Source organism: Micromys minutus (genome assembly GCF_963924665.1).
Source record: "Micromys minutus genome assembly, chromosome: 2".
NCBI lineage: Eukaryota > Metazoa > Chordata > Mammalia > Rodentia > Muridae > Micromys > Micromys minutus.
In genome coordinates, this window is record NC_137971.1 from 56,840,549 (window position 1) to 56,852,063 (window position 11,515).

The 11,515-nt window shown below is 41.6% G+C and overlaps 1 protein-coding gene across 1 annotated transcript; it reads left to right on the forward strand.

The window, feature by feature from the left end:
* Positions 1 to 10,486: 10,486 nt before the first annotated feature.
* Positions 10,487 to 11,263, forward strand: LOC308416798 (THO complex subunit 4-like; the record flags this gene model as incomplete). The annotated part of the gene is made up of 1 exon (XM_080911878.1): positions 10,487 to 11,263. One exon carries the CDS (start codon positions 10,487 to 10,489, stop codon positions 11,261 to 11,263), a length of 777 nt encoding a protein of 258 aa, XP_080768004.1.
* Between the last annotated feature and the right edge of the window lie 252 nt (positions 11,264 to 11,515).

An 11,515-nucleotide genomic window follows, 5' to 3' on the forward strand; every position in this document is an offset into this window, starting at 1 on the left:
TGAGATTGTGCTGTGAGTAACCAAAGCACAGAGAGGGGTAGTTGGAGCACTCGGGAAAAGGTGCCTGCCACAGTAGGTCCAGATACTGGCAGAGGGACTGGGAATCTTCCTTGAAAGCTTGGGCTCGCTGACTAAACTCACAGGCCCACAGTTAGGCACAGGACCTATTGAGTCGCTACCCAGGTCTGCCCTGGAAAGGCAGTGCTTAATGTTCAACTCTACAGATCCTCTTCCACCTGGACCACATGGTAACCTGGCTCATAGGTCCAGGGAGAGCACACTGGGAGCTCTCAGAGAGCAGAAAGTACTGTGCTATCTGCAAAAGTGTGCTCTTTGGCCTAGGGAAAAAGCCAGGTCCCTGCCAGTAGTACTCAGGACCTGTGGGTACAGGGCTGAGCTCCCAGAGGAGTCTCACAAGAGCTCCCAACCTGATCCCACAATGACAGAGCTGAATCACTGCAAACAGAACTCACTGCTTGCCCACTAAAGGCTGAACACCCAGAAGTAATTTTTCTTCCTGAGCCTATGGTCCCGCCAGATCCACAGGAGAGACAGGAGCCAGTCACTGACAACAAGACCAGGTATAATCACAGAAACAAGATGGCAAGAGGATAACAAAAGCAATGGAACAAAGACAACCTGGCCTATCAGAACCCAGCTCTCCCACTACAGCAAACAGTAGATTGCCAAACACCCCGGAAAAAAAAAAAAAAGACTATGACTAGAAAACATACCTCAAGATGATGATTGAGATCTTCCAGAAGTTCATGAATAACTCCCTTAAACAAGCACAAAAGGACACACATAAACAAATAGAAGATTTGAAAGAGGAAACATGAAAATCAATCAAAGAACTACAAGAAAACACAACCAAAGAGATGAAGGTATTGAAAGTGGAAATAGAAACCATAAGGAGATCTCAAAAAGAGACAACTCTGGAGATAGAAAACCTATAAAAGAAATCAGAATCCCCAACAGACTACAAGGGATGGAAGAGAGAATCTCAGGGGCTGAAGACAACATTGAAATTATAGACAAAACATTCAGAGAACATGCAAAAACTTATAAGCTCCTAACCCATAATGTCCTCAAAATCTGGGAGATCCAGGAGATCCAGGACACAATGAGAAGACCAAACCTAAGAATAATACAAATAGAAGAGGGTGAAGAATATAAACTAAGAGGCACAGTAAATATCTTCAACAAAATCCTAGAAGAAAGCTTCCCTACCCTTAAGTATGAGATGACCATGAGCATAAAAGAAGCCTACAGAACTTCAAATAGATTGGACCAGAAATGAAATTCTTACCGACACATAATAGTCAAAATGCCAAGTGTTCAATACAAAGAAGGAATACTAAAAGCAGTGAGGGAGAAATATCATGTAACATGTAAAGGCAGACCAATCAGAATTACATCTGACTTCTCAACAGAGACTATGAAAGCTAGAAGATCCTGGACAGGCATCCTACAGACCCTGTGAGAACACAAATGTCAGCGCAGGCTACTATACCCCGTCAAACTCTCCATCATCATAGATGGAGAGACCAAGATATTCCAGGAAAAATCTAAATTTACACCATATCTGACCACAAATCCAACCCTACAAAGAAGAATAGATGGAAAACCCAGCACAAGGAGAGAAACACATCCTAGAACTAGTGAGAAAAGAACTAAGCAAGAAAACCAAAAGAAGAAAGAGACACAGACATAATTCTCCCCCTTAAAGCAAAAATAGGAGGAAACAGCAACCACTATTCTGTAATATCTGTTAACATACATGGACTCAATTCCCCAATAAAGAGACATAGACTCCTGTCAGACTGGATAGAGAAACAGAATCCAGACTTTTGCTAGATACAGGAAACTCATCTCAGAGTAAAAGCCTGGGAAAATCAACATCCAAGCAAACGGCCCCAAAAATCAAGCTGGGGTAGCCATTCAAACATTGAATAAAGTAGATTTTCAACCAAAAGTTATCAAAAAGAGAAGGAAAACCACTTTTTACTCATTACAGGGAAAATTTATCAGGATGAATTCTCAGTGCTTCACATATACGTTCCAAATACAAGAGCACCCATATTCTGAAAGAAACCCTACTAAAGCTCAAAACATAAATGGCACCACACACAACAATAGTGGGACACTTCAACACCTCACTCTCATCAATGGGCAGATCATGGAGGCAGAAAGTGAACAAGGACATAGTAAAACTAGCAGAGGTTATGAACCAATTGGAATGAATAGACATCTACAGAACATTTCTCCCTAAAGCAAAAGAATACACCTTCCCAGCACCTCACGGAACCTTCTCAAAACTGACCATACAGTCGGTCACAAAACAAGCCTCAATAGATATAAAAAGATGAAATTACTCCCATACATCCTATCAAATCACCATGGACTAAGACTGGACTTTAATAACAACAAAGACAACAGAAAGCCCATAGACACATGGAAGCTGAACAGTGCTCTACTCATCCATAGCATGGTCAAAGAAGAAATAATAAAAAAAAATTAAGGATCTTCCAGAGCTTAATGAAAATGAAAGCACAAAGTACTCACGACTATGGGAATCAATGAAAGCAGCACTGAGAGGAAAACTCATAGCCCTAGTGCCTTCAGAGAGAAACTGGAGAGAGCATACACTAGCAACTTGACAGCACAGTTGAAAGCACTAGAACAAAAAGAGGCAGCTACACCCAAGAGGAGTAGATGGCATGAAATAATCAAACTCAGAGTAGAAATAGTCCAAATAGAAAAAAAAGTACCATTGAAAGAATCAACAAAACCAGGAGTTGGTTCTTTGAGAAAATTTACAAGACTTGTAAACCCTTAGACATACTAAAGAGACAGCAAAGAGAGAGTATCCAAATTAAGAGAATCATAAAAAAAGTGGACACATAACAACTGAAACTGAGGAAATTCAACAAATCATCAGATTCTCCTACAAAAGCCTATACTCAACCAAAGTGGAAAATCTGGAGGTCATGGATGAATTCCTACACAGATACCAGATACCGAAGTTACACCAGGACCAGGCAAACCACCTAAACAATCCCACAACACCTAAAGAAATAGAAGGAGTCATCAAAAGCCTCCCCACCACATAAGGCCCAGGGCCAGATGTGTTCAGTGCAGAATTTTATCAGACATTTATTGATGAACTAATACCAATACTCTCCAAAGTATTCCACAAAAGAGATTCAGTTGAAACACTTCCCAACTCCTTCTTTGAAGCCATGTAATCCTTATTCGTAAAGCACACAAAGTCTTACTCGGAACGAGAACTTCAGACCAGTCCCCTTCATGAACATTGATGCATAAATACTCAAGAAAATTCTTGCAAACCGAATTCAAGAACACGTTAAACGACCATTCACAAAGATCAACTAGGCTTCATCCCTGGGATGCGGGGACAGTTTAATATATGGAAATCCATCAACGAAATCCACCATATAAACAAACTCAAAAAAAAAAAAAAAAAAAAAAACACACACACACACACACACACACACACACACATGATCATCTCACTAGATGCTGAGAAAGCACTAGACAGCATTCAATGCCCCTTCATGTTAAATGTTTAGAAAAGATCAGGAATCTAAGGCCCATAACTAAACACAGTGAAAGCAATATAGAGTAAACCTATAGCCAACATCAAATTTAATAGTGGGAAACTTGACGAAATCCCAATAAAATCAGGCACTCGACAAGGCTTCCCACTCTATCCCTACCTATTCAACATAGTCCTGGGAGTCCTGTCCACAGCAATTAGACAGCAAAAGGAAATCAAAAGGATACAAATCTGAAAGGAAGGAGTAAAAGTATCACTATTTGCAAATGACATGATAGTATATTTAATTGACCTCCAAAATTCCACCAGAGAACTTTAAAGCTGATAATCAACTTCAGCAAATTGGCTGGATATAAAATTAACTCAAACATATCAGGAGCTTTCCTCTACTCAAAGGATAAACACACTGAGAGAGAAATTAGGGAAAAGATACCCTTCACCATGGTCACATACAATAGGAAATACCTTGGTGTGACTCCAACTAAGCAAGTGAAGGACCTGTATGAGAAGAACTTCAAATATCTGAAGAATGGAATTGAAGGAGATCTCAGAAGATGGAAAAATCCCATGCTCATGGGTTGGTAGGATCAACATTTTAAAAATGGCCACTGGACCAAAAGTAATATACTGATTCAATGCAATGCCCATCAAAATTCCAACTCAATTCTTCATAGAGTTGGAAAGAGCAACTTGCAAATTCTTCTGAAATAACAAAAAACCTAGAATATCAAAATCCATACTAAACAACAAGAAAACATCTGAGGGAATCACCATCCCTGACCTCAAGCTATACTGTAAGGCAGTTGAGTTAAAACCCACATGGTACTGGTACAGAGATAGGCAGGTTGATCAACAGAAGAGAATAGAACATCCAGAAACGAACCCTCAAACATATGGTTACTTGATTTTGGACAAAGCAGCTGGGAACATTCACTGGAAAAAGGACAGCCTCTTCAACAATTGGTGTTGGCTCAACTGGCCCTCAGCATGCAAGAGAATGAAACTAGACCCTTTCTTATCTCCTTCCTTGTACAAAGCTCAAGTGCAAGTGGATCAAAGATCTGCATATTAAACCAGGCACACTGAAACTATTAGAAGAGAAAGGGAAAACCTTAGAACACATAGGTACAGGGGAAATTTTCCTGAACAGAACACCAATGGCTTTTGCTCTAAGGCCAAAAATCAAGAAATGGGACTTAATGAGATTGCAAAGTTGCTGTAAGGCTAAGGACACTGTCAAGAAAACAAAACGGCAGCCAACAGATTGGGAAAATATCTTTACCAACCCCACATCTGAAAGAGGTCTGATATCCAATTGATACAAAGAACTGAAGAAGTTAGATGCCAGATGATCAAACAACCCTGTGAGACAATGGGGTACAGAGCTGGTCAAAAAATTCTCAATTGAGGAATATCAAATGACCGAGAAGCATCTATGGAAGTGCTCAACATCCCTAGTCATCAGGGAAATGCAAATCAAACAATCCTGAGATTCCACCCCAAACCAGTCAGAATGGCTAAGATCAAAAACTCAGATGACAGCAGTTTCTGGCGAGGAAGCAGAGAAAGAGGAATGAATACTCCTCCAGTGTTGTTGGGGTTGTCAGCTGGTACAACCACTCTGGAAATCGGTCTAGCGGTTCCTCAGAAAATTGGACATAGTCCTAACTGAAGACCAAGTAATTCTACTTCTGGACATATACCCAAGAGATGCTCCAACATAAAATAAGGACACATGTACCACCATGTTCATACCAGCCCTATTTATAATAGCCAGAAGCTGGAAAGAACCCACATGTCCTTCAGTAGATGAATGGATACAAAAATTGTGGTATATTTACAGAGTGGACTAGTATTCAGCTATTAGAAACAATGATTTTATGAAATTCCTAGGAAAATGAATGCATCTGAAGAATATCATCCTGAGTGAGGTAACCCAGCTACAATAGAACAGACATAATATGCAGTCACTGATAATTGGATACTAGCCACAGAAAGCTCTGAATACCCCAGAAACTACTCACAGGCCATATGAAGCTCCAAATAACAACAACAACAACAAAAACAAGAAGAAAATCTAAAGCCCAAAAAGGGAGTCAGTCATTCTTAGGAGAAAAAATAAGTGTAAAGTACCCTCTCAGAGTATGGTATACCTGGACCTCAAATCATTAATAATTCAAGAGCTAAGAATATAGTCTTCTTTCAAGTTTTGGTATTCAAAAATTATCATGTTTAATCTATACACACTAATTGTACTAGCTAGATTTTCGTCAACTTGACACATGCTGGAGTTATCACAGAGAAAGGAGCCTCAGTTGAGGATATGCCTCCATGAGATCAGCTGTAAGGCATTTTTCTCAACTAGTGATCAAGGGGCGAGGGCCGAGCCATTGTGTGTGGTGCCATCCCTGGGCTGGTAGACCTGGTTATCTAAGAAAGCAAGCTGTGCAAGTTGAGCAAGCCAGAGGAAGCAAGCTAGTAAGTAACATCTCTCCATGGACGCTGCATCAGCTCCTGCTTCCTGACCTGCTTCAGTTCCTGTTCTGACTTCCTCTAATGATGAACAGCAATATGGAAGCATAAGCTGAATAAACCTCTTCCTCCGCAACTTGCTCCTTGGTCATGATATTTGTGCAGGGATAGAAACCCTGACTAAGTCAGCAAGAAAACTCTGACTGTTTACAAGGTATGTGTTGTTCTACATATACTTTATCTTTATGGTAACTAGTAAGATTTCAATGCATACTATGAAACCTCTAAAAGAATTAAGTGCTGACAAAAATATATTCATATAGTTTTATGACAAAATGCTTTAAAAAATCTGTACATGGATCTCTTCTTTTAAAATGAAGTTGTATAAAAAACAGCTTTGGTTTTGGATAGGGTCTATTTTGGGGCTGGGAAAAGGTTGAAAACTGTAGGAACCCACTTTCATCATTCTACATAGTGGGAATTCAATATTGATCCACAACACGTGGGTTTGTGTATGTGTGTGTGTTTGGGGGGGGGGGTGATCACTGACATTTCCCTGGAAAAACCCTGTAACTCATGCAGTGAACTCCTTGCTTGGCATCCACAAAACCAAAATTTACATATCACTGCATAATTGAGACAGATGTAGGCCCACCTGTATTCCTGGAACGTGTAAGTCTGTGTAAAGGCTGAGAAATCCAATGTCATCTTTTGCTTCAATAGAAAGTGTGAGGCAAGCTAGCACTGAATTAAGATGTTCTCAAAACAGTTTAGAAAGTATGTTATGAAGGGACATGCAAAACTTGGGTTTTAGAATGTTGGAGGGCATTTCAGAAAGATAGGATCACTGGGATTGTAGAGATTCTTAGGATTAGATGATGTCTTTGTTAGGGTTTACTGCTATGAACAGACACCATGACCAAGGCAAGTCTCATCAATAACAATATTTAATTGTGGCCTTCTTGAAAGTTCAGAGGTTCAGTCCATTATCATCAAGGCAGGAGCATGGCAGCAACAGGCAGGCATTGTGCAGGAGGAAATGAGAGTTCTACATTTTCATCCAAAGGAAGCCAAGTACAGACTGGATAACCTCAGGCAGCTTGGAGCAGGGTCTGCTAACCTACCCCCACTGTGACACACTTGCTCCAGCAAGGCCACAGTTTGTAATAGTTCCACCCTCTGGGCCAAGCATATGCCAAACACCACATTACACTCCCTGGCCCACATAGGCTTGTATAAACACATGAGCCTATGGGGGGCCACACCTAAACATAGCAGAATGAAAAAGTACATTTAGCTCATCTTTCAAAGTCCCCATAGTCTGCAGCAGTCTCAACAATGTTAGAAATGCAAAGTTCAAAGTCTCTTCTAAGATCCATCCAATCATTTAACTTGAATTCAGAGCAAGACAGGAAAGCAGCTGGGGAAACTCCAAACCCTGCCATCTCCATGTCTGATATCAAAGCAGTCTTCAGATCTCCAACTCCTTTTTCATCTTTGTTGACTGCAACAAATTTCTTTCTCCTGAGCTGGTTCCACTTCTCGTTCACAGCTTTCCTTGGCAGCTATCCTGAGACAGGTCTTCAACATCTTTCAGTGTCCAAGGCAGCTTCAATGATGCAGCTTCTGGTTTCAATATCTGGGAACCACACATGATCTTCTGGATTGCTTCAAAGGGCTGGCATCATTTCTCAAGCTCTGCCCTCTGTGTCACTTTAAGCTCAGGATGATGCACTATACTGTTTTTGTTGGTTTTGGTGATCATCGATGGTACAGGTATCTCCAATACCCTGAGGTCTTTTAATGCAAGTAGCCTCACCAATAGCCTCTCACGGGTTCCCTTCAAGGTGCCAAGCCTCAAATCTTTTGCATGTCCCCTTCATTCCTGGATTTTCAACTACAACTTGTCGGGAGCCATAACAGAACAAGCTAATAACTAGCAGGTGATCATCCTGAGATGGCCAGCCTCAGGTTATTATATAGTCTGCAACTGGTTCGTCCTCTTTGAACAAGAATGTTAGGAATTCATTTTAGGAAAGATCCCTGCTATTAATATGCCTTTCCCATTATTTTAAACATATATAACAATCATTAAGTTCTAGCACACTCCTTTAGAGCAGATTTCTGCCGATCTCTGAAGATGTACTTTCTTGTAGTGATGATAAATAGACTTAGAAATGACTTAAGTCATAAGGATGAGCCATAAGATTCCTGAACTTATAACTGATTATTAAGCTCTTTTATAGTGAGACTGCCATTAGGTCAGAACTGAGAGCCAAAACTGTAATGAGAACGTTGCCAGTCTCCTAAGTGACAGCTGTTAATTACTCTTAGATTGTCACCAGACTTTCTCCTACTCAGAGCACATTCCAAGAGGATGTATTATTATTAACCAAAGGTCATAAAAAGGGAACCTACAATTTATTATAGGTGCTAGTGCAGAGTATAAAATATTGACTGTTTATCTATCTATACAAAGCTTCAGTGAAAACTTAGTTCTAGTATTAAGCCTTCAGTGAACCCGTGGAGCTGAGACACGTGATGCAAGTTTAGCCAGATAATCGCTCCTAATGGATATGCTTGTAAAATTCTCTGTTGTAGACTTCTATTTCAATTTATGATTTGACTTTTGGTGTGAACTTGTGATAAGCTTTGTAACATGTGATCATGTATTCTGAAAGATGTATGGGTATGGAGGACAAGGAGAAGTTATTCATTCTATCCCCCCACTACCCCCACACATTCCCTTTGGAGGATTTTCATAGGACACTTTTACTACTTAGCAATTAACATTATAATCACTTTTCTAAGTGTCCCTTTTTCTTCCTGTGACTACCTTCTAGCCGACTAAAAGTTAGAGGTCAGCAGTTTCAGCTGAGTTAGTACAAAGTCTATTTACTTAATTTCTTGCTGTTTTAGGAAGAGGTGCTAAGTGACAGAGACTGCACTCTCTGGCTTAAGAGACCACAGAAGGCAGGACAGACACAATAGCATAGTAACTTAGACTTAGATAGTAAAATTTATTATACAGCAACCCTCAATATCTCATCTAAATTTTAACCACCAACCAAGCTCTTCCTCCTCTCTGGTCTCAAGAAGAAAAAAGAGCCCCCATGCTGGGGCTGGATCCTCGCAACATTGTACTTTCATCAATGGGATTCCATGGTCTCTCACAAAGCCAAGCCTCAGCTGTCTTTTGTGACACCATCAAAACCAGTGGCCCATGGGTGACTCTTAAATATCACCAAGTACAGTTGCAGTATGAGGTACAGATACCCTGGCTATCTCTGAAACACAACATATTTGTGGTCTCAGAAAACAATTCCCAGAAGATTCGACCACAGTCGGTTCTTCATCCCCTCTAATCAATCAGTTCCAGATGGCAGGCTTCAATTATCTAAAGGGCTCTTCTACTCTTAACTATAAAGCCAGAAACACATAGCCAAAGTTGTCAAGTCCTTCTGCTTGCAGAAGCTGGAAAATGGCCCTCTAGTTCTGTTACATTGTCCCTTGCTTCCTCTTTTCTAGGTCCTTCATTGATTAAGCTCAGCTGTACTGGATCTTGCTCTGTCGATTGACCTTGAACTCAGAAACCTGCAGACTTATCTCTAAGGATTAAAGGTGTGTACCACCATCCTGGATTTAAGCTTCTCTTCACCCAGAGGTATCCTGTCTCAGGCTGATCTTTAACTCAGAAATCTGCTTAACTTTATCTCCTGGGATTAAAGTGTGTATGACCATGCCCGGATCTAAACTTAGGTGGGTAGGATCTTGCAAAAGGATTGCTAGAACTTAGATTTCTGAAACAACCCTTGCTTCACAGCAAGACCACTTCCTGTACCACACTCAAAAGCACGTGACAATTAAGCAACGGAAGAAAAATAATCCTCAGTTTCAGTGATTTTTTTTTTTTAATTAACAAGGGAAATACTTGAGAGATGGTGTGGTGTGGAGATATTTTCACAGAGAGCTCTGATTCAATGACTGAAGAGGATGAATGTTACATAGAGATTAAAGTAATGTGGAATGTAACCAACCAATCCATTTCCAGGTTGAGGTTTAGGGTGTGGCTACAATAGGGCGGGGCGAGCAGAGAGGTATATAAAACCTTCATTGGAGCCAGAGATCACACTCAGACGTGGAGCCTTGACGGCTGCCTGGTTTGCTTGGGACTCAGAGACCTATCTGCAGTGCTCAGAACTGGTAAGTAATTGGATTTCCTTGGGTCAGGTAGTTTGACATAGACAAATTTAGACTCCAGAATAGGACCAAAATGGTCATTTCTGCCTCCTTAGAGGAACCGATAGAAGACCTTAGATGTAATTCCAAGTGAGATTTTAGCTTCACATCAATGCTAGCCTGTTGATATCATTATTATGCTTGATTTTGTTAAAAGGTCGTTCTATGGATACGAGGCCCGAATCTGTGCCCACCATGGAAGAGAAAATGGACATGTCTTTGGAGGACATCATTCAGCTGAACCGGAGCCAGCCAGGAGGCCGCGGTGTTGACCGGGGTCGGGGCAGGACTGGGTCCAAGGGCGACCAAGGTAGTGCAGTGCAGGCACCTGTGCAGGTGAAAGGAGGCAGCAGGCCTAGGTGGAACCGGCCCGCCATCTTCCGAGGCTTCGAGGGTGGCAGAGGTGGCAGGAACCGGCCAGCAGCATACAGCAGACCTAAATGCCTTCAGGACAAGTGGAGGCAGCATGACCTATTGGACCGCGGCTTCCGGGGTGGAGCCGGTGTGGAGACCTGTGGGAAGCTGCTGGTGTCAAGCCTGGACTTCGGAGTGTCAGACGCTGATATACAGAAACTCTTTGCCGAATTTGGAACCTTGAACAAAGCCGCTGTGTGCTATGATCGCTCTGGACGAAGTGTAGGGACAGCACTTGTGTACTTTGAATGGAAAGCCGATGCCCTGAAGGCTATGAAGCAGTACAATGGTGTCCCTTTGGATGGCCGCCCTATGAACATCCAGCTCGTCACATCACAGATCGATACAAGGCGAAGACCCGCACAAAGCATAAACAGAGGTGGCATGACAAGAAATGGTGGCTCCGGGGGCTTTGGTGGTGGAGGCACCAGGAGAGGGACATGTGGAGGCACCAGGGGAAGAGGTAGAGGCACAGGCAGAGACTCAAAGCAGCAGCTTTCTGCAGAGGAGTTGGATGCCCAGCTTGATGCTTATAATGAAATGATGGACACCAGCTAAACAACCGAGCAAATCCGCAGGAGCAACAGGACCCAGGAGCCTCCTGTCTGAGGTCCAGAGGAGGGAGGCTTGAACCCGGACTGTGCAGACAGTGGTTGATTTGTTCTTCTTTTCTTTTACTTTTTTCCTGTTTTAAAATAGGATCTAAGGACTCATGTAAAGGGATTCTTTTCTTTTACCCTTAAATTCTGAAACAGATTGTTTTGTACTGAATTGTATTGGAGATACATTTTACTGGTCGCTGTTGTAAAG